This window comes from Oncorhynchus masou, chromosome 8 (genome assembly GCF_036934945.1).
Source record: "Oncorhynchus masou masou isolate Uvic2021 chromosome 8, UVic_Omas_1.1, whole genome shotgun sequence".
NCBI lineage: Eukaryota > Metazoa > Chordata > Actinopteri > Salmoniformes > Salmonidae > Oncorhynchus > Oncorhynchus masou.
Window position 1 is genome coordinate 840,458 of NC_088219.1, and position 24,216 is coordinate 864,673.

Consider the following 24,216-nt stretch of genomic DNA (forward strand, 5'->3'; position numbering starts at 1 on the left):
GGTGGGAACAGGCTACCTATGTATGGTTCTAAATCAGAGAAAGCGATTGCCAGCTGCCTCTGATTGGGAACCATACCAGGCCAAACACAAAACCTAGACTACAAAACATAGAATGCCCACCCCAACTCAAGCCCTGACCAAACTAAAACAGAGACATAAAAAAGGAACTAAGGTCAGGACGTGACACTGGGTATGTTCTGATGGGAGGGGCTTCCCCTACAAAAGGAGCCTCTCTTTCAGTTCAAGGGGGGAACCATATTGGATTGAGCTGTTGATGTGGCAGCATTGTTTTTAGCTGTCCCATAATGAATACATTGGATGGCAGTACAGTTTTTCCTCCGGATTCACTATATAAATTAACACCCAGAAGCACAGAAGTACCTGGAGGCTCCGACATCTTTTTTATTTGATAGAGGCTTTTCAGGTTAGCCTTCTGGCCTACTCTACGTGACAGACCTGATGAGTAATGTCATCAGTGTTATGAGAGCTAGTTAACAATGTTGTCAGTGTTATGAGAGCCAGTTAACAAAATCATTAGTGTTAGATCCAGCTGGTCTGTCATAATATAATAGAGACTGTAGGTCTAGCTGTTCTGACATAATATATTAGAGGCAGTAGATCTAGCATGAGAGCCAGTTAACAATATCATCAGTGTTATGAGAGCTAGTTAACAATATCATCAGTGTTATGAGAGCTAGTTAACAATATCATCAGTGTTATGAGAGCTAGTTAACAATATCATCAGTGTTATGAGAGCTAGTTAACAATATCATCAGTGTTATGAGAGCTAGTTAACAATATCATCAGTGTTATGAGAGCTAGTTAACAATATCATCAGTGTTATGAGAGCTAGTTAACAATATCATCAGTGTTATGAGAGCTAGTTAACAATATCATCAGTGTTATGTGAGCTATTTAACAATGTTGTCAGTTACCCATCAATTCTCACCTGATCTAGTTTACCCACCCATCAGTTTATAACTGAACAATATCATCTAGTTGACAATACCCATCAGTTTATAACTGATCTAGTTGACAATATCATCAGTTTATAACTGATCTAGTTGACCCATATCATCAGTTTATAACTGATCTAGTTAACAATATCATCAGTTTATAACTGATCTAGTTAACCCATCATCAGTTTATAACTGATCTAGTTGACAATATCATCAGTTTATAACTGATCTGGTTAACAATACCCATCAGTTTATAACTGATCTAGTTAACAATATCATCAGTTTATAACTGATCTAGTTAACAATACCCATCAGTTTATAACTGAGCTAGTTGACCCATCATCAGTTTATAACTGAGCTAGTTAACAATACCCATCAGTTTATAACTGATCTAGTTAACCCATCATCAGTGTTATAGCTATTTAACTGTTGACCCACCCATCAGTTTATCACTGATCTAGTTTACCCACCCATCAGTTTATAACTGATCTAGTTGACCCACCCATCAGTGGTTTACCGACCCATCAGTTTTTAACTGATGTGGTTTACCGACCCATCTAATATTTGCCTCAAAATGAAAACAGTTCACAGTCCAGATTTATTTCTAAACAGTTTTAAAAAGATTTCCTACAATAAAAAATGTGCCTGTAAATATATTTGCTACATTAGCGTCATCAGTCAGAAAATCCAGCCATTGTTTCTCTTCATGAGTAGTGGAAGCTAGTTCAATCCCAAATCAACAACATACTAAAGGCATGATTTCAGAGACACATTCATGTAGAGATCAGTTACATACTGTATTTAGACATATATAGATATTCATAAACCATTTAAAGAAAATTGAAGGAACTGTTATAACAAAGATAGATGATTGGTCCAGCCGGTATGTTGTTGTAAATAAATAACCCACAGTAAACGTAAACAGATGTCACTGCCCATGGTATCTACGTCCGGAGGACTATATGCACAGTCACTTTTACCATATCTACATGTACATACTAGCTCAATCAGCCTGACTAACCGGTGTCTGTATATAGCCTCTCTACTGTATATAGCCTCGCTACTGTTATAGCCTCTCTACTGTATATAGCCTCTCTACTGTATATAGCCTCTCTACTGTTATAGCCTCTCTACTGTATATAGCCTCTCTACTGTATATAGCCTCTCTACTGTATATAGCCTCTCTACTGTATATAGCCTCTCTACTGTATATAGCCTCTCTACTGTATATAGCCTCTCTACTGTATATGGTCTCTCTACTGTATATAGCCTCTCTACTGTATATAGCCTCTCTACTGTATATGGCCTCTACTGTATATAGCCTCTCTACTGTATATGGCCTCTCTCTACTGTATATGGTCTCTCTACTGTATATAGCCTCTACTGTATATAGCCTCTCTACTGTATATAGCCTCTCTACTGTATATAGCCTCTCTACTGTATATAGCCTCTCTACTGTATATAGCCTCTCTACTGTATATGGTCTCTCTACTGTTATAGCCTCTCTACTGTATATAGCCTCTCTACTGTATATGGTCTCTCTACTGTATATAGTCTCTCTACTGTATATAGCCTCTCTACTGTATATAGCCTCTCTACTGTATATATCCTCTCTACTGTATATAGCCTCTCTACTGTATATAGCCTCTCTACTGTACATGGCCTCTCTACTGTATATGGTCTCTCTACTGTATATAGCCTCTCTACTGTTATAGCCTTGCTACTGTATATAGCCTGTCTACTGTATATATCTCTACTGTTATAGCCTCTCTACTGTTATAGCCACTCTACTGTATATAGCCTCTCTACTGTATATAGCCTCTCTACTGTTATAGCCTCTCTACTGTATATGGTCTCTCTACTGTATATAGCCTCTCTACTGTATATAGCCTCTCTACTGTATATGGTCTCTCTACTGTATATAGCCTCTCTACTGTATATAGCCTCTCTACTGTATATGGTCTCTCTACTGTATATAGCCTCTCTACTGTATATAGCCTCTATACTGTATGGTCTCTCTACTGTATATAACCTCTCTACTGTATATAGCCTCTCTACTGTATATAACCTCGCTACTGTTATAGCCTCTCTACTGTATATAGCCTCTCTACTGTATATGGTCTCTCTACTGTATATAGCCTCTCTACTGTATATAGCCTCTCTACTGTTATAGCCTCTCTACTGTATATAGCCTCTCTACTGTATATGGTCTCTCTACTGTATATAGCCTCTCTACTGTTATAGCCTTGCTACTGTATATAGCCTGTCTACTGTATATAGCCTCTCTACTGTTATAGCCTCTCTACTGTATATAGCCTCTCTACTGTTATAGCCTCTCTACTGTATATAGCCTCTCTACTGTAAATGGTCTCTCTACTGTATATAGCCTCTCTTCTGTATGTAGCCTCTCTACTGTATATAGCCTCTCTACTGTTATAGCCTCTCTACTGTATATAGCCTCTCTACTGTATATAGGGTCTCTCTACTGTTATAGCCTCTCTACTGTATATGGCCTCTCTACTGTATATGGCCTCTCTACTGTATATAGCCTCTCTACTGTTATAGCCTTGCTACTGTATATAGCCTGTCTACTGTATATAGCCTCTCTACTGTTATAGCCACTCTACTGTATATAGCCTCTCTACTGTATATGGTCTCTCTACTGTTATAGCCTCTCTACTGTATATAGCCTCTCTACTGTATATGGTCTCTCTACTGTATATAGCCTCTCTACTGTATATAGCCTCTCTACTGTATATGGTCTCTCTACTGTATATAGCCTCTCTACTGTATATAGCCTCTCTACTGTATATGGCCTCTCTACTGTATATAGCCTCTCTACTGTATATAGCCTCTCTACTGTATATGGTCTCTCTACTGTATATAGCCTCTCTACTGTATATAGCCTCTCTACTGTATATGGTCTCTCTACTGTATATATCCTCTCTACTGTATATAGCCTCTCTACTGTTATAGCCTCTCTACTGTATATAGCCTCTCTACTGTATATGGTCTCTCTACTGTATATAGCCTCTCTACTGTTATAGCCTTGCTACTGTATATGGTCTCTCTACTGTATATAGCCTCTCTACTGTTATAGCCTTGCTACTGTATATAGCCTGTCTACTGTATATAGCCTCTCTACTGTTATAGCCTCTCTACTGTATATAGCCTCTCTACTGTTATAGCCTCTCTACTGTATATAGCCTCTCTACTGTAAATAGCCTCTCTACTGTATATAGCCTGTCCACTGTATATAGCCTCTCTACTGTATATAGCCTCTCTACTGTATATAGCCTCTCTACTGTTATTTCCTCTCTACTGTTATAGCCTCTCTACTGTCTATAGCCTCTCTACTGTCTATAGCCTCGCTACTGTATATAGCCTCTCTACTGTATATAGCCTCTCTACTGTTATAGCCTCTCTACTGTATATAGCCTCTCTACTGTATATCGCCTCTCTACTGTTATAGCCTCGCTACTGTATATAGCCTCTCTACTGTATACAGCCCCTCTACTGTATATAGCCTCTCTTCTGTATGTAGCCTCTCTACTGTATATAGCCTCTCTACTGTATATAGCCCCTCTACTGTATATAGCCTCTCTACTGTATATAGCCTCTCTACTGTATATAGCCCCTCTACTGTATATTGCCTCTCTACTGTATATAGCCTCTCTACTGTATATAGCCTGTCCACTGTATATAGCCTCTTTACTGTATATAGCCTCTCTACTGTATATAGCCTCTCTACTGTTATAGCCTCTCTACTGTTATAGCCTCTCTACTGTCTATAGCCTCTCTACTGTCTATATAGCCTCTCTACTGTATATAGCGCTACTGTATATAGCCTCTCTACTGTATATAGCCTCTCTACTGTTATAGCCTCTCTACTGTTATAGCCTCTCTACTGTCTATAGCCTCTCTACTGTCTATAGCCTCTACTGTATATAGCCTCTCTACTGTATATCGCCTCTCTACTGTTATAGCCTCTCTACTGTATATAGCCTCTCTACTGTATATAGCCTCTCTACTGTATATAGCCCCTCTACTGTATATAGCCTCTCTACTGTATATAGCCTCTCTACTGTATATAGCCCCTCTACTGTATATTGCCTCTCTACTGTATATAGCCTCTCTACTGTATATAGCCTCGCTACTGTATATAGCCTCTCTCTGTATTTAGCCTCTCTACTGTATATAGCCTCGCTACTGTATATAGCCTCTCTACTGTATATAGTCTCTCTACTGTATGTAGCCTCTCTACTGTATATAGCCTCTCTACTGTATATAGCCTGTCTACTGTATACAGCCTCTCTACTGTTATAGCCTCTCTACTGTATATAGCCTCTCTACTGTTATAGCCTCTCTACTGTATATAGCCTCTCTAATGTTATTGCCTCTCTACTGTATATAGCCTCTCTACTGTATACAGCCTCTCTACTGTATATAGCCTCTCTACTGTATATAGCCTCTCTAATGTTATTGCCTCTCTACTGTCTATAGCCCCTCTACTGTCTATAGCCTCTCTACTGTATATAGCCTCTCTACTGTATATAGCCTCGCTACTGTCTATAGCCTCTCTACTGTATATAGCCTCTCTACTGTCTATAGCCTCTCTACTGTATATAGCCTCGCTACTGTCTATAGCCTCTCTACTGTATATAGCCTCGCTACTGTCTATAGCCTCTCTACTGTCTATAGCCTCTCTACTGTCTATAGCCTCGCTACTGTCTATAGCCTCTCTACTGTCTATAGCCTCTCTACTGTATATAGCCTCTCTACTGTATATAGCCTCTCTACTGTATATAGCCTCTCTACTGTATATAGCCTCTCTACTGTATATAGCCTCTCTACTGTATATAGCCCTGCTACTTTTATATCCTCGCTACTGTATATAGCCTCTCTACTGTATATAGCCTCTCTACTGTATATAGCCTCTCTACTGTATATAGCCTCTCTACTGTATATAGCCTCTCTACTGTATACAGCCTCTACTGTATATAGCCTCTCTACTGTATATAGCCCTCTACTGTATATTGCCTCTCTACTGTATATAGCCTCTCTACTGTATATAGTCTCTCTACTGTATATAGCCTCTCTACTGTCTATAGCCTGTCTACTGTCTATAGCCCCTCTGCTGTATATAGCCTCTCTACTGTATATAGTCTCTCTACTGTATATAGCCTCTCTACTGTATATAGCCCTGCTACTTTTATAGACTCGCTACTGTATATAGCCTGTCTACTGTATACAGCCTCTCTACTGTATATAGCCTCTCTACTGTATATAGCCTCTCTACTGTATATAGCTTCTCTACTGTATACAGCCTGTCTACTGTATATAGCCTCTCTACTGTATATAGCCTCTCTACTGTATACAGCCTGTCTACTGTATATAACCTCTACTGTCAATAGCCTCTCTACTATATATAGCTTCTCTACTGTATACAGCCTGTCTACTGTATATAACCTCTACTGTCAATAGCCTCTCTACTATATATAGCCTCTCTACTTTATATAGCCTCTCTACTGTATATAACCTCTACTGTATATAACCTCTACTGTATATAACCTCTACTGTATATAGCCTCTCTACTGTATATAGCCTCTCTACTGTATATAACCTCTACTGTATATAGCCTCTCTACTGTATATAGCCTCTCTACTGTATATAAACTCTACTGTATATAGCCTCTCTACTGTATATAGCCCTGCTACTTTTATATCCTCGCTACTGTATATAGCCTCTCTACTCTGTATAGCCTCTCTACTGTATATAACCTCTCTACTGTATATAGCCTCTCTACTCTGTATAGCCTCTCTACTGTATATAGCCTCTCTACTGTATACAGCCTCTCTACTGTTATAGCCTCTCTATTGTTATAGCCTCACTACTGTATATGTCCTCTCTACTGTATATAGCCTCTCTACTGTATATAGCCTCTCTACTGTATATAGCCTCTCTACTGTATACAGCCTCTCTACTGTTATAGCCTCTCTACTGTATATAGCCCCTCTACTGTTTATAGCCTCTCTACTGTCTATAGCCTCGCAACTGTATATAGCCTATCTACTGTATATAGCCCCTCTACTGTATATAGCCCCTCTACTGTATTTAGCCCCTCTACTGTATTTAGCCTCTCTACTGTATATAGCCTGTCTTTTTACTGTTGTTTTATTTCTTTACTTACCAATTGTTCACCTAACACCTTTTTTGCACTATTGGTTAGAACCTGTAAGTGTAAGCATTTCACTGTAAGGTCTACTACACCTGTTGTATTCAGCATTTCACTGGGAGGTCTACTACACCTGTTGTATTCAGCATTTCACTGGGAGGTCTGCTACACCTGTTGTATTCAGCATTTCACTGTGAGGTCTACTACACCTGTTGTATTCAGCATTTCACTGTAAGGTGTACTACACCTGTTGTATTCAGCATTTCACTGTGAGGTCTACTACACCTGTTGTATTCAGCATTTCACTGTAAGGTCTACTACACCTGTTGTATTCAGCATTTCACTGTAAGGTGTACTACACCTGTTGTATTCAGCATTTCACTGTGAGGTCTACGACACCTGTTGTATTCAGCATTTCACTGTGAGGTCTACTACACCTGTTGTATTCAGCATTTCACTGTGAGGTCTACTACACCTGTTGTATTCAGCATTTCACTGTGAGGTCTACTACACCTGTTGTAGTCAGCATTTCACTGTGAGGTCTACTACACCTGTTGTAGTCAGCATTTCACTGTAAGGTCTACTACACCTGTTTTATTCAGCATTTCACTGTAAGGTCTACTACACCTGTTGTATTCAGCATTTCACTGTGAGGTCTACTACACCTGTTGTATTCAGCATTTCACTGTAAGGTCTACTACACCTGTTGTATTCAGCATTTCACTGTAAGGTCTACTACACCTGTTGTATTCAGCATTTCACTGTAAGGTCTACTACACCTGTTGTATTCAGCATTTCACTGTAAGGTCTACTACACCTGTTGTATCAGCATTTCACTGTAAGGTCTACTACACCTGTTGTATTCAGCATTTCACTGTGAGGTCTACTACACCTGTTGTATTCAGCATTTCACTGTAAGGTCTACTACACCTGTTGTATTCAGCATTTCACTGTAGGTCTACTACACCTGTTGTATTCAGCATTTCACTGTAAGGTCTACTACACCTGTTGTATTCAGCATTTCACTGTAAGGTCTACTACACCTGTTGTATTCAGCATTTCACTGTGAGGTCTACTACACCTGTTGTATTCAGCATTTCACTGTAAGGTCTACTACACCTGTTGTATTCAGCATTTCACTGTGAGGTCTACTACACCTGTTGTATTCAGCATTTCACTGTAAGGTCTACTACACCTGTTGTATTCAGCATTTCACTGTAAGGTCTACTACACCTGTTGTATTCAGCATTTCACTGTGAGGTCTACTACACCTGTTGTATTCAGCATTTCACTGTAAGGTCTACTACACCTGTTGTATTCAGCATTCTCACTCACTGTTTTATTCAGCATTTCACTGGGTCTACTACACCTGTTGTATTAAGCATTTCACTGTGAGGTCTACTACACCTGTTGTATTCAGCATTTCACTGTAAGGTCTACTACACCTGTTGTATTCAGCATTTCACTGTAAGGTCTACTACACCTGTTGTATCCAGCTCACGTGACAAATAAACTTTAGATTTGGTTTAATTTGACTACCTTCTATATGATGATAGCATTAACATCAACGTATAGTCCAGAGGTACAATACCTGCCGACTCTTATCAAATCAGACAAATGTTGTGGCAAAAATAGGCACTCACAAGTAAACACACAAATAAACAAACAAATTATACAATGCCATTAATCCTGACATTTTGAACATGTGTTTGAACATAAGTTGTGCTTTTTGTGTTTCATTCTTTAAGACCCATACAGTATCCTGGAGTCACCGTGATCACAGAGGGAAACATTACAGACAGAATACAACACATCAGATTAAAATATTCATAGACATTCAAATATACTATTCATTCATATTCAAATATACGATTAATGCATATTCAAATATACTATTCATTCATATGCAAATATACTATTCATTCATATGCAAATATACTATTCATTCATATTCAAATATACGATTCATTCATATTCAAATATACTATTCATTCATATTCAAATATATTAAAATATACTATTTATTCATAGTCAAATATACTATTCATTCATATTCAAATATATTCAAATATACTATTCAGTCATTTTCAAAAATAATATTTATTCATATTCAAATATACTATTCATTCATATTCAAATATACTATTCATATTCAAATATATTCAAATATGCTATTCATTTAGAAAGTCTCATTGTCGATTTATGTACCCATGTATAATTTTAATGAGAATAAAACTCTCTTCCACCCAGGTATATCACCACCTGTTCTGTCTCTCTTCACCACCTGTTCTGTCTCTCTTCCACCCAGGTATATTACCACCTGTTCTGTCTCTCTTCAACCCAGGTATATTACCACCTGTTCTGTCTCTCTTCAACCCAGGTATATTACCACCTGTTCTGTCTCTCTCCACCCAGGTATATCACCACCTGTTCTGTCAACCCAGGTATATTACCACCTGTTCTGTCTCTCTTCAACCCAGGTATATTACCACCTGTTCTGTCTCTCTTCCACCCAGGTATATTACCACCTGTTCTGTCTCTCTTCAACCCAGGGATATTACCACCTGTTCTCTCTCTCTTCAACCCAGGTATATTACCACCTGTTCTGTCTCTCTTCAACCCAGGTATATTACCACCTGTTCTGTCTCTCTTCAACCCAGGTATATTACCACCTGTTCTGTCTCTCTTCAACCCAGGTATATTACACCTGTTCTGTCCAACCCAGTATATTACCACCTGTTCTGTCTCTCTTCAACCCAGGTATATTACCACCTGTTCTGTCTCTCTTCAACCCAGGTATATTACCACCTGTTCTGTCTCTCTTCAACCCAGGTATATTACCACCTGTTCTGTCTCTCTTCAACCCAGGTATATTACCACCTGTTCTGTCTCTCTTCAACCCAGGTATATTACCACCTGTTCTGTCTCTCTTCAACCCAGGTATATTACCACCTGTTCTGTCTCTCTTCAACCCAGGTATATTACCACCTGTTCTGTCTCTCTTCAACCCAGGTATATTACCACCTGTTCTGTCTCTCTTCAACCCAGGTATATTACCACCTGTTCTGTCTCTCTTCAACCCAGGTATATTACCACCTGTTCTGTCTCTCTTCAACCCAGGTATATTACCACCTGTTCTGTCTCTCTTCAACCCAGGTATATTACCACCTGTTCTGTCTCTCTCTTCCCCAGGTATATTACCACCTGTTCTGTCTCTCTTCAACCCAGGTATATTACCACCTGTTCTGTCTCTCTTTCAACCCAGGTATATTACCACCTGTTCTGTCTCTCTCTTTCCATCCAGGTATATTACCACCTGTTCTGTCTCTCTTCAACCCAGGTATATTACCACCTGTTCTGTCTCTCTTCAACCCAGGTATATTACCACCTGTTCTGTCTCTCTCTTCAACCCAGGTATATTACCACCTGTTCTGTCTCTCTTCAACCCAGGTATATTACCACCTGTTCTGTCTCTCTTCAACCCAGGGATATTACCACCTGTTCTGTCTCTCTTTCAACCCAGGTATATTACCACCTGTTCTGTCTCTCTTCAACACAGGTATATTACCACCTGTTCTGTCTCTCTCTTCCACCCAGGTATATTACCACCTGTTCTGTCTCTCTCTTCAACCCAGGTATATTACCACCTGTTCTGTCTCTCTCTTCAACCCAGGTATATTACCACCTGTTCTGTCTCTCTTCAACCCAGGTATATTACCACCTGTTCTGTCTCTCTTCAACCCAGGTATATTACCACCTGTTCTGTCTCTCTTCAACCCAGGTATATTACCACCTGTTCTCTCTCTCTTCAACCCAGGTATATTACCACCTGTTCTGTCTCTCTTCAACCCAGGTATATTACCACCTGTTCTGTCTCTCTTCAACCCAGGTATATTACCACCTGTTCTGTCTCTCTTCAACCCAGGTATATTACCACCTGTTCTGTCTCTCTTCAACCCAGGTATATTACCACCTGTTCTGTCTCTCTTCAACCCAGGTATATTACCACCTGTTCTGTCTCTCTTCAACCCAGGTATATTACCACCTGTTCTGTCTCTCTTCAACCCAGGTATATTACCACCTGTTCTGTCTCTCTTCAACCCAGGTATATTACCACCTGTTCTGTCTCTCTCTCTTCAACCCAGGTATATTACCACCTGTTCTGTCTCTCTTCAACCCAGGTATATTACCACCTGTTCTCTCTCTCTATACTACAAAGCAGGATTAGAGCCAGCTGTCTTGCCTAAATATTATGAAATAACTTTTATTTTTAGAATGATAAGCTTGAAATGGGCATGGTCTTATTGACTCACATAATCAGTTTAAACAGTTTAGCGTTCTTAATTAACCAGCAAATCAATAGTTATTTCTGATTGTTTATAAAAGTTAACTGCCAACTCATTGATCTTGCCATGCAGTATACCCCTCATCGGGGCACAGGGGTCAGGGCCAAAGAGGTGTTTGTGTGTGTGTGTGTGTGTGTGTGTGTGTGTGTGTGTGTGTGTGTGTGTGTGTGTGTGTGTGTGTGTGTGTGTGTGTGTGTGTGTGTGTGTGTGTGTGTGTGTGTGTGTGCGTGCGTGCGTGCGTGCGTGCGTGCGTGTGTGTGTGTGTGGCCAATGAGGTGTTATGATAATGTGGGGTTTATTTGTTCAACCCGTTGACATCCTGTGGAACCATCCCCTCCATAACTGCCCTCTTAGACTCCACAATCTAGATGGGGAGGGGGGTTAGAGAGAAGAAGAGACCAAAGAATAGAGGAAAAGAGAGAGAGAGAGAGAGAGAGAGAGAGAGAGAGACAGAAACACAGTTAGACACTACCAAATAATGACAAAACAAAAAGATAATTACTTGACACATTGGTAAGAATTAACAAAAAAACAGAGAAAACTAGAATGCTATTTGGCCCTAAACAGAGAGTACACAGTGGCAGAATACCTGACCGCTGTGACTGACATAAACTTAAGGAAAGCTTTGACCATGTACAGACTCAGTGAGCATAGCCTTGCTATTGAGAAAGGCCGGCGTAGGGAGACCTGGCTCTCAAGAGAAGACAGGCTTTGTGCACTCTGCCCACAAAATGAGGTGGAAACTGAGCTGTACTTCCTAACCTCCTGCCAAATGTATGACCATATTAGAGACACATATTTCCCTCAGATTACACAGACCCACAAAGAATTTGAAAACAAACCCAAATGTGATAAACTCCCATATCTACTGGGTGAAATACCACAGTGTGACATCAGAGCAGCAGGATGTGTGTCCTGTTGCTACGAGCGTCACATAGGGGTCTAAGTGGTGCAGTGGTCTCAGTCACTGCTTCTCAGTGCTAGAGGTGTCACTACCCATAACCCTAAACCACATTTTGACAGAGTGGTTTCATTTCAAAAGTGTACTTAAAGTGTACTGTTAGCTAGCTGGCTGGCTCCGCTCTGAGAACGCTAACGTTAGCTGGCTGGCTCCCTAGCTAACGTTAGCTGGCTGGCTCCCTAGCTAACGTTAGCTGGCTGGCTCCCTAGCTAACGTTAGCTGGCTGGCTCCCTAGCTAACGTTACGTGTATGACGTTATTATTCATATCCCAGAGCCATTTGCTTTGCTAGTTAGAGCCTAATGTTAGCTAGCTAGCATTGAACCTGGTTGGTTAGCAACCAGCAGATTCATGCAGGGGAGTAACGACATGATTTGGCACTATGTTTATTATTGTTTAACTAGCTAACGTTGTCTGGCTGGTTCGTTAGGTAACGTTACATGACACGTGTAATCTTACACTTTGTTTACCTAGCCTGGTTCATTGTTTACCTAGCTAGGTTCATTGTTTACCTAGCTAGGTTCATTGTTTACCTAGCCTGGTTCATTGTTTACCTAGCTAGGTTCATTGTTTACCTAGCTAGGTTCATTGTTTACCAAGCTAGCTAGGTTCATTGTTTACCTAGCTAGCTAGGTTCATTGAGAGGGAAACGAGATGGTTACCTAGCCTGGTTCATTGTTTACCTAGCTAGGTTCATTGTTTACCAAGCTAGCTAGGTTGTGTGCTCCGAACGCTCTGAGAGTGAAACGAGATTTAGTCCTAGCTAGCTGGTCGGGTAGGGAGTCATTGTTTACCTCTGAGAGGAAACGAGATCGAAACGAGATGGCTGGTTCAACTGTGTTTACCTAGCTAGGTTCATTGTTTACCTAGCTAGGGTCATTGTTTACCTAGCTAGGGTCATTGTTTACCTAGCTAGGTTCATGTCTCAAGGTAAAGATGCACAACACCCATTGAATATGGCCGCTGTCAGTAAACGTCAACAAAAAAGCGTAATGTAATTGTTGCCAGCAGAGCTGGTTAGGCTGTTTTCATGTTATCCAGAGGTAAACAAATCATCAGACAGGGAGTCAACTGTGTGCTCTGAATGCTCTGAGAGAGAAACGAGATGGTCGGGGCTCGGGAGTCAACTGTGTGCTCTGAACGCTCTGAGAGTGAAACGAGTTGGGCGGGGCTAAGGAGTCAACTGTGTGCTCCGAACGCTCTGACAGTGAAACGAGATGGGCGGGGCTAGGGAGTCAACTGTGTGCTCCGAACGCTCTGAGAGTGAAACGAGATGGGCGGGGCTAGGGAGTCAACTGTGTGCTCCGAACGCTCTGAGAGTGAAACGAGATGGGCGGGGCGGGGCTAGGGAGTCAACTGTGTGCTCCGAACGCTCTGAGAGTGAAACGAGATGGGCGGGGCTAGGGAGTCAACTGTGTGCTCCTAACGCTCTGAGTGAAACGAGATGGGCGGGGCTAGGGAGTCAACTGTGTGCTCCGAACGCTCTGAGAGAGGAAACGAGATGGGTCGGGGCTAGGGAGTCAACTGTGTGCTCCGAACGCTCTGAGAGGGAAACGAGATGGTCGGGGCTAGGGAGTCAACTGTGTGCTCCGAAGGGAAACGCTCTGAACGAGTGAAACGAGATGGTCGGGGCTAGGGAGTCAACTGTGTGCTCCGAACGCTCTGAGAGGGAAACGAGATGGTCGGGCTAGGGAGTCAACTGTGTGCTCCGAACGCTCTGAGAGGGAAACGAGATGGTCGGGGCTAAAGCTTAAGAGGGTGTGAACGATACTGAATGGGCGGGGCTAAACACTTAAGAGGGTGTGAACCATGCTGAATGGGTGTAGACAAAGAGCTCTTCATTAAAAACCAAAACATTCAAAGGCCATTTTCTCAAAAGTGAGGTTACAAGTTCATCAACTTTCATGGCAGAATTACTTTCCCATTGTTCCTCAAATACAGTGTATGATATACCACTTTCTAGCTCTGAGTCTCTACTTTTAACCACTGTAAAAACACAATTTCAAATGTTGCTACATAAGACCAAATCCAGCTGCTGAGTCACAAATCAGGTGGATTTGACCTGGCAGGGCTAAAAGAAAAGAAAATCATTTTAGTCCATAAAAATAATCTAAAAAAATAAATTGGGGTCCAATCTTTATTTACGCATTGGGAGAAAAAAGTCTACATACAGAATTCTGCAGAATTATCCTAAATATACAAAAGAAAGCACCAAATAATGCATGCAGAGCGGAACTCTGAAGATTTTAATTTAATTGTAAATATTAAAGAAAAGGACATTAAGCCCTAAAACATCCTTACAATTCAGAGCCCAAGAGCTGAACCCTGAAAAGAGTCCCCTATGTCAGCTGTTAAAAACACTAAACAACTATTATCCAAACACACAAGGAAATCAACCACAGAAATTAAAACCTCGTATTTGACAAATTGGGGAAATGAAACAAACACAGAATAAACTAGATTTGCTATTTGGCCTGAAAAGAGAATACAAACTGGCATAATATCTGTCAGAGATACAAAACAGAGAAAGATCCCGACCAAACACAGCCTCAGCGACCACCAATTGGCTATAGAAAAAGGGAGACTCAAACAGACTCCGCCCAAAGAGGAGTGTCTATCTGTTTGCCGGACGACAGGGGAGGTAGAGAAAGAGATGCACTGCCTCCACTACAACCAAATAAGAAATTCAAGAAAATATCTCAATCGATTCTCTGAGGGAGAAACCACAGGTATTAGTGCCAGATATGTGAATGATTGCCAATAGCCTGAGGGTTTAAAACCCAGAATGACTCACCTGGAAGTTGTGGCTGAATCCTACGATGCTCTGCATGTTGTAACTGTAGTAGCCCAGAACATACTCTCCTGCCACTAGTGGGACGTCATCCTTATTCACACACACCTACACACACACGCACGCACGCACGCACACACACACACACACACACATATGTTAATACAGGACATTGGGACTTGAGACAATATCCTGAACAATATTCAATAACACACTTTATTCTGTACCTGCATGACCTCGTTGACCTCTGCTAGTTCACCTTTGACCCAGACGAAGGTAGCGTAGTCCGACGCAGTCTTAAAACCCACCTGCAGAGGGAGAAATACACACACAGTTCATACCTCACACACACCTGGAGAGGGAGAAACACATAAACAGTTCATACCTCACACACACACAAACACACACACACACACACACACACACACACACACAGTTCATACACGCACGCACGCACGCACACACACACACACACACACACACACACACACACACACACACACACACACACACACACACACACACACACACACACACACACACACACACACACACACACACACACACACACAGTTCATACCAAACACACACACACAGACACACACACAGTTCATACCAAACACACACACACACACACAAACACACACACACACACACACACACACACACACACACACACACACACACACACACACACACACACACACACACACAGTTCATACCAAACACACACACACTGACACACACACAGTTCATACCAAACACACATACACACACACACACAACTGCAGAGGTAGAAACACATAAACAGTTCATACCACACACACACACACACACACACACACACACACACACACACACACACACACACACACACACACACACACACACACACACACACACACACACACACACACACACACACACACACACACACACACACAGTTCATACCAAACACACATACACACACACACACAACTGCAGAGGTAGAAACACATAAACAGTTCATACCTCACACACACACAAACACACACACACACACACACACACACACACACACACACACACACACACACACACACACACACACACACACACACACACACACACACACACACACACACACACACACACACACACACGTTTACAGATCAGAAACATCAGAGCATGAAAGATAGGATGGTGTCCATCAGACCTTTCTGTCCCTCACATGTTTACAAAGCAAATCTGTCTGTCTGTCTGTTTATCTCTCTCCCACTCGCTCCACCTCTCTCTCTCTCTCACCCACCTCTCTCTCTCTCCCACTCGCTCCCCCTCCTCCACCTCTCTCTCTCTCTCCCCCACCTCTCTATCTCTCTCCCACTCGTTCCACCTCCTCCACCTCTCTCTCTCTCCCCCACCTCTCTCTCTATCTCTCTCCCACTCGCTCCACCTCCTCCACCTCTCTCTCTCTCCCCCACCTCTCTCTCTCTCTCTCTCTCTCTCTATCTCTCTCCCACTCGCTCCACCTCCTCCACCTCTCTCTCTCACCCCCACCTGTCTCTCCCCCCACCTCCCTCTCTCTCTCTCCCCCCCACCTCTCTATCTCTCTCCCACTCGCTCCACCTCCTCCACCTCTCTCTCTCTCCCCCACCTGTCTCTCCCCCCACCTCCCTCTCTCTCTCTCTCCCCCACCTCTCTATCTCTCTCCCACTCGCTCCACCTCCTCCACCTCTCTCTCTCTCTCTCTCCCCCACCTCTCTATCTCTCTCCCACTTGCTCCACCTCCTCCACCTCTCTCTCTCTCCCCCACCTCTCTCTCTATCTCTCTCCCACTCGCTCCACCTCCTCCACCTCTCTCTCTCCCCCACCTCTCTCTCTCTCTCTATCTCTCTCCCACTCGCTCCACCAACTCCACCTCTCTCTCTCTCCCCCACCTGTCTCTCCCCCCACCTCCCTCTCTCTCTCTCTCCCCCACCTCTCTCTCTCTTACTCCTCAATGTCTCCCACACTAATTCTTTCCTTCGTCCTCACCTTGTAAAGTCCTACCCAGTCCCAGGTAGAGGACATGAAGTCTTCAAGGATGGTGTAAGACAGCACAGCATCCTGGTCAGCGCTCCACTGACCCTCTGGACACACACTGACCAGCGCACTGTCACAACGCTTCCTCATCTACAGGGAGAGGACAGGGGTTATGTGTGTCTCTCTCTGTGTGTGTCTCGGTGTGTATCTGTGTGTGTTCCTACCTCCAAGTTAAAGATTCCTATGACAGGTTTGTGGTCGCTGACCCCGTAGCTGGGGTCGCAGGTGTAGGTGTCCTGGAGCACTTTGATTGGATACTCCTCCTGTCCGTCATCCGAGTGCTGTGTGGAGGTCGACGCCCTCTCCTCCTCGTCATCCTCAGGGGGCGGAGATTTGGGTTTGATGCGCCACAGAATGCGATCGGTCCATGCTGGCTTCCTCTTCTTACCACTGGCCAATCAAAGAATACAGGAAGTGATGTCACTATGGGATAAGGAGACTCAGAGAGTTTAATCTCTCTCTCCCTCTCTCTCGTTACAGTGATCAGACTCTACTCACTAAGTTCTGGGGCTTTGGGGGTGAAGAGGACTGGGGCTGAAGGGAGGCTTGGGGGTGAAGGGGCTGGGGGGTGAAGGGGCTGGGGTGAGGGACGGGGGGGTGAAGAGGGGGGGGGGGTGAAGGGGCTGGGGGATGAAGGGGCTTGGGGGTGGTGAAGAGGCTGGGGGAAGAGGACGGGGGGTGAGGGGCTGGGGGGTGAAGGGGCTGAAGGGGGGGTGGTGGGGGGGACGGGGGGTGAAGGGGCTGGGGGGTGAAGGGGCTGGGGGTGAAGGGGCTGGGGGGTGAAGGGGCTGGGGGTGAAGAGGACGGGGGGTGAAAGGGATGGGGGTGAAGGGGCTTGGGGGTGGTGAAGGGGCTGGGGGGTGAAGGGACGGGGGTGAAAGGGATGGGGGTGAAGAGGCTGGGGGTGAAGAGGACGGGGGGTGAAGGGGCTGGGGGGTGAAGGGGCTGGGGGATGAAGGGGCTGGGGGGATGAAGGGGCTGGGGGGAAGGGGCTGGGGGGTGAAGGGGCTGGGAGGATGATGAATGAAGTGGCTGGGGGGTGAAGGGGCTGGGGGGTGAAGGGGCTGGGGGGATGGGGGTGAAGGGGCTTGGGGGGGTGAAGGGGCTGGGGGTGAAGGGGACGGGGGTGGGAAAGGGATGGGGGTGAAGAGGCTTGGGGGTGAAGAGGACGGGGGGTGAAGGGGCTGGGGGGTGAAGGGGCTGGGGGGGTGAAGGGGCTGGGGGGGTGAAGGGGCTGGGGGGGTGAAGGGGCTGGGGAGGTGAAGGGGCTGTCCTCCCTCAGCCTCAACATATGCTCTTAGCAAATTGTCTGACCTGATGTCTAACTATGCTTAATCTGAATGACTGATAGTGGTGGTTCTTTATCTATATTGGTTGATGCCAGGATCTGATGTGCGGAAAGATATTTGTGTTGAGCTAAATGTAACTCAGTTGATAACTAAACCAATTCTCCCCAACTTCAAACACCCTGAAGCATCTTCTCCATTAAATATTGTTCAAATGCCCCTCATCAATTTACAGCCAATTGGGGATATTTGCCAATGAGTTCAGGGACCATTGGCCGATTGCCGGTATAAGAGATATTAAACTACCTAAATCTCACTCACACATTACTATAAAGATACATTTGAGGAATTACATATTATTGGTCTGAGCTGGGTTTGAGTGACTGGGGGGTCGTGTCAACAATCAGTGACTCAAATTAGGCTCTTAATGGTGTTGTATTCCTGTTTGACACTGTTGCAGATGAACATGTGCCATACAAAAGACTAGACAGATCTAAGGTTCACGTATAAATTGTCTGTGAAATTACAGGAAGGAAATGTTGTACTAAGGCGAGACAGCCCGATTCTACGTCCGCATGGCAGTCCTTCAGACATTTGAGGAAAAAAATGAAATCAACATGTTTCTTGAATTGTGGTAATCTAGCAAAATTCTGAGGAAATGGTCAAATCTTTAAAACAAAACTCCACCCCCTCGCTACCCCAGCAGGTTCTGACAGCCTCTGGTCCCATTCTAGACTAAATGACTCCACCCCCTCGTTACCCCAGCAGGTTCTGACAGCCTCTGGCCCCATTCTAGACTAAATGACTCCACCCCCTCGTTACCCCAGCAGGTTCTGACAGCCTCTGGTCCCATTCTAGACTAAATGACTCCACCCCCTCGTTACCCCATCAGGTGTTGACAGCCTCTGGTCCCATTCTAGACTAAATGACTCCACCCCCTCGTTACCCCATCAGGTGTTGACATCCTCTGGTCCCATTCTAGACTAAATGACTCCACCCCCTCGTTACCCCAGCAGGTTCTGACAGCCTCTGGCCCCATTCTAGACTAAATGACTAAATGACTCCACCCCCTCGTTACCCCAGCAGGTTCTGACAGCCTCTGGTCCCATTCTAGACTAAATGACTCCACCCCCTCGTTACCCCAGCAGGTTCTGACAGCCTCTGGTCCCATTCTAGACTAAATGACTCCACCCCCTCGTTACCCCATCAGGTTCTGACAGCCTCTGGTCCCATTCTAGACTAAATGACTCCACCCCCTCGTTACCCCAGCAGGTTCTGACAGCCTCTGGTCCCATTCTAGACTAAATGACTCCACCCCCTCGCTACCCCAGCAGGTTCTGACAGCCTCTGGCCCCATTCTAGACTAAATGACTCCACCCCCTCGTTACCCCAGCAGGTTCTGACAGCCTCTGGTCCCATTCTAGACTAAATTACATTTTTGGTGCTCACCATTTTGCTTCAGCCGGCAAACTGTTTTAAAGGATCATCTCTGAAAATGATCTCATCCCACTAGAGGGAGTCCTTCAGTCACATCAGAACAGATTGTAGAGGATGATAGACCAACAGACTTTATTTTCAACCCTTTGATGTCTGTGATGTACTAAGTGCTTTGATAAATATTGATGTTAAAAAAAATCCATAGGAGTTGATTCACTTGATTCACTTCTTACTGCAGTACAAAACCATAGGAGCTGATTCACTTCTAACTGCAGTATAAAACCATAGGAGCTGATTCACTTGATTCACTTTTAACTGCAGTATTAAACCATAGGAGCTGATTCACTTGATTCACTTCTAACTGCAGTATAAAACCATAGGAGCTGATTCACTTGATTCACTTCTAACTGCAGTATAAAACCATAGGAGCTGATTCACTTGATTCACTTCTAACTCCAGTACAGATTGATGTTATTTAAACCATAGGAGCTGATTCACTTGATTCACTTCTAACTGCAGTATAAAACCATAGGAGCTGATTCACTTGATTCACTTCTAACTGCAGTATAAAACCATAGGAGCTGATTCACTTGATTCACTTCTAACTCCAGTACAGATTGATGTTAATTAAACCATAGGAGCTGATTCACTTCTAACTCCAGTACAGATTGATGTTAATTAAACCATAGGAGCTAATTCACTTGATTCACTTCTAACTCCAGTACAGATTGATGTTAATTAAACCTTAGGAGCTGATTCACTTGATTCACTTCTAACTCCAGTACAGATTGATGTTAATTAAACCATAGGAGCTGATTCACTTCTAACTCCAGTACAGATTGATGTTAATTAAACCATAGGAGCTGATTCACTTGATCCCTTCTGCTTTCTGCCCCACTTACTGCAGAATCACTGACCTATATTTTGACTTACGATCTGGAAAGCGACACATCCTCCCCCGACATAAAGGAGGAGATTCTTCTGACTCAGATAACTAATGTCCAATTTCCAAGCAACCTTTGGGTTACTGGCCAAACGCTCCTACTCGCCAGACTACCTGCCTATGGGGTGGAGAAGGAGATATTTCTGACTTTGAAAAGTACCAGTCCAAGTTAGCTTGCCTTTCCAAAGTTTTAGAATCCCTGACTAACTGTCAGCTAAGAACTTTTTTAACTTCTCACTCTGTTCTTAATGTTCACCAGCCTGCTTTTAGACCTGAACATCATTTCAGCTGCTATGTTTTAGACGTTAAGCTGCTTAGATCATAAAAATCATTGTGCTGTCTTAATTTATAGACGTTTCCAAGGCCTCCGATACCACTGACCCTCACATTCTCATTCAAAGGTTGACTGAAATGGGCTTGGATCAGTCTTCTTCTGCAAGTGGTTTGACAATTATCTGTCAGACAGGACTCAATGTGTGATCTCTCATGGTGTTAAATCTAGTTTTCTGAATTTTGCAAAAGGTGTACCGCAGGGGTTTGCACTGGGGCCTGTTCACTTTAATATTGATATAAATAACATTGGTCGATCTGTTAAAATGTATAAAATTAATCTGTATGCAAATCAAATCAAATTGTACAGGTGTAAATGCTTATTTACAAGACTTTAACTTCTTATGGCTGCAGGGGCAGTATTGAGTAGCTTGGAAGAAAAGGTGCCCATTGTAAACGGCCAGCTCCTCAGTCTCAGTTGCTAATATATGCATATTATTATTAGTATTGGATAGGAAACACTCTTTCTAAAACTGTTTGAATGATGTCTGTGAGTTTAACAGAACTCATATGGCAGGTAAAAATCTGAGGAGAAATCAAAACAGGAAGTGAGAAATCTGAGGTTGGTATATATTCAACACAGTTCCCGTTGAAATCCCTTGAGATATGAATGACGTTGCACTTCCTAGGGCTTCCACTAGATGTAACCTGTCTATAGAAATTTGAATGAGGCTTCTACTGTGATTGATTCTGTACTTAGTTTGAAATGTTTCTTCGACCTGTAATATAACTTTTTGACGTTTTTGTCCGATGTAACGCTGTGTTTTTCTGTGGCTTGGTGGTGACCTAACATAATCGTTTGTGGTGCTTTCGGCCTGAAGCCTATTTGAAATCGGAAACCTTTAAAACGGTATAAGATACATGTATGTTTGAGGAATTTTAATTATGAGATTTCTGTTGTTTTGAATTTGGCGCCCTGCACTTTCACTGGCTGTTGTCATATCATCCTGTTAACGGGATCTCAGCCAAAAGAGGTTTTTAACCGACAATGAAATAGAGTCACACCCTGATCTGAGTGGAAGACCGCCTTTCACACAGCTAGCGGGCAATACAAATACCTGCTGATGCCGTTCAGACTGACCAACACTCCTGCTGTGTTCCAGGCCCTGGTAAACAACGTTCTCTGGGACATGTTGAACCGGTTCGTATTCGTCTACCTTGATGACATCGTCTACCTGTTTTCCCACTTGGCTCAAGAACATGTCCTCCATGTCAGACAAGTCCAACATTCTCTTCTGGAGAACCAGCTGTACGTCAAAGTGTAAAAATGCGAACTCCATCGCTCCACCATTTCCTTCCTGGAATACATCATAGCTGCAGGCAACATCCAGATGGATCCTGAAAAGGTGAGAGCGTTGGATGATGGGCCAGAACCCAGAGTACAGCTGCAACGCTTCCTGACAAATTCTACAGCTGGTTCATTCGTGGCTACAGCACCCGGGCTTCCTCCCTGTCAGCACTCACCTCTCCCAAGGTCCCGTTTAAGTGGTCTCCAGCTGCAGACCAGGCTTGTTGGACCTCAAACTCAATTCACGACCGCCCCCATCCTAATCCATCCAGATCCGTCCCGGCAGTTCGTGGTGGAGGGCTCGGATGTCAGAGTGGGTTCATCCCAAGACCAAAATCTGCATCCTTGTGCTTTCCTCTCTGATTGTCTCAACCCCACAGAGAGGAATTACGATTGGGGTAACTGGTAACTTCTGGAGGTGAAGATGGCGATGGAAGTGTGGAGGCACTGGTTAGAGGGGGCAGAACGGGGGGCTAACCGGATGTTTGTGCCAGACTCTGCCTATTCCTCGGTTCTGGAATGGGCTCATTCCTCTCGACTGGCCTGCCATCCTGGCTTCAGTCGGACTCTGGCCTTTGTATGACAATGTTTTTGGTGGCCCACCTTGGTTCCTGACGTCTCCACGTTCGTTGATGCTTGCACCGTGTGCCCAGAATAAGACTCCTCTGAAAGCTCCGTCTGGCCTCCTTCAACCACTTCCCGTGACTCACCGTCCCTGGTCAAATATATCCATGGACTTCGTCACTGCTCTCCCCCCGTCTAATGGCAACACGGTTATCCTTGCCGTGGTAGACCAGTTTTCCAAAGCCACCCACTTCATTCCTCTCCCCAAGCTCAGCCAAGGAGATGGCCCAGCTCATGCAGCAGCATGTTTTCCGGATCCATGGACTTCCAGTGGATATGGTCTCTGACCGGGGTCCTGAGTTCTCGTCCCAGTTCTGAAAGGTGTTCTGCATGCTCATTGGGTCATTAGCCAACCTGTCCTCGGGTTCCAGCCTCAGTCTAACGGCCAGTCGGGCTGAGTCAGGACCTGGAGACGACTCTTCGCAGCCTGGTCCCTGCCAATCCCACCACCTGGAGCCAGCAGCTCGTGTGGGTAGAGTACACTCGCCACACCATCCCTTGCTCAGTCACTGGTCTCTCACCTTTTGAGTGCTCCCTGGGATATCAACCCCTGCTCTTCACGAAGCAAGAGGAAGAGGTCAGCATACGCCCAGATGTTCGTCAGCCGCTGTCACCATACATGGAAGAGAGCTCTTCTCAAGACCACCTCCAGGTATCAATGACACCGGAACCCAGCTCCCCATTGTCGTCTCGGGCAGAGGACAGAGGGTACGGCTGTCTGCTCGGGATCTGCCCCTCCGGGTAGAGTCCCGCAAACTATCTCCCCCATCTCCAAGATCCTTAGCCCATCTGCTATTCATCTTCTGTTTCCCCGTACCCTCTGTATACATCCCACTTTTCATGTGTCTAGGATTAAGCCTATGTCTCACAGCCCTTTGTCTCCTGTTTCCAGGCCCACCCCTCTCCCGCGTTTCATCGACGGCCAACCGGTGAGGTGCCTCCTGAAGGTGCGGCCGCGGGGCAGGGGATTCCAGTACCTGGTTGACTGGGAAGGTTATGGCCCAGAGGAGAAGTG

General features: G+C 44.1%; 1 protein-coding gene across 1 annotated transcript in view; it reads right to left on the reverse strand.

Annotated features, from left to right (window-relative positions):
- Nucleotides 1-11,757: 11,757 nt before the first annotated feature.
- inpp5kb (inositol polyphosphate-5-phosphatase Kb) overlaps nt 11,758-24,216 on the reverse strand; it is a 34,973-nt gene continuing 22,514 nt past the window's right edge. Inside the window, exons 9-13 of the mRNA XM_064971063.1 lie at nt 17,458-17,683; nt 17,246-17,383; nt 15,459-15,539; nt 15,235-15,339; nt 11,758-11,844 (exon numbers count right to left, since the gene is read on the reverse strand). Of these exons, the coding sequence (XP_064827135.1) occupies nt 11,776-11,844; nt 15,235-15,339; nt 15,459-15,539; nt 17,246-17,383; nt 17,458-17,683 (619 nt within the window). The 3' untranslated portion in view covers nt 11,758-11,775. The remainder of the gene's footprint in view (nt 11,845-15,234; nt 15,340-15,458; nt 15,540-17,245; nt 17,384-17,457; nt 17,684-24,216) is intronic.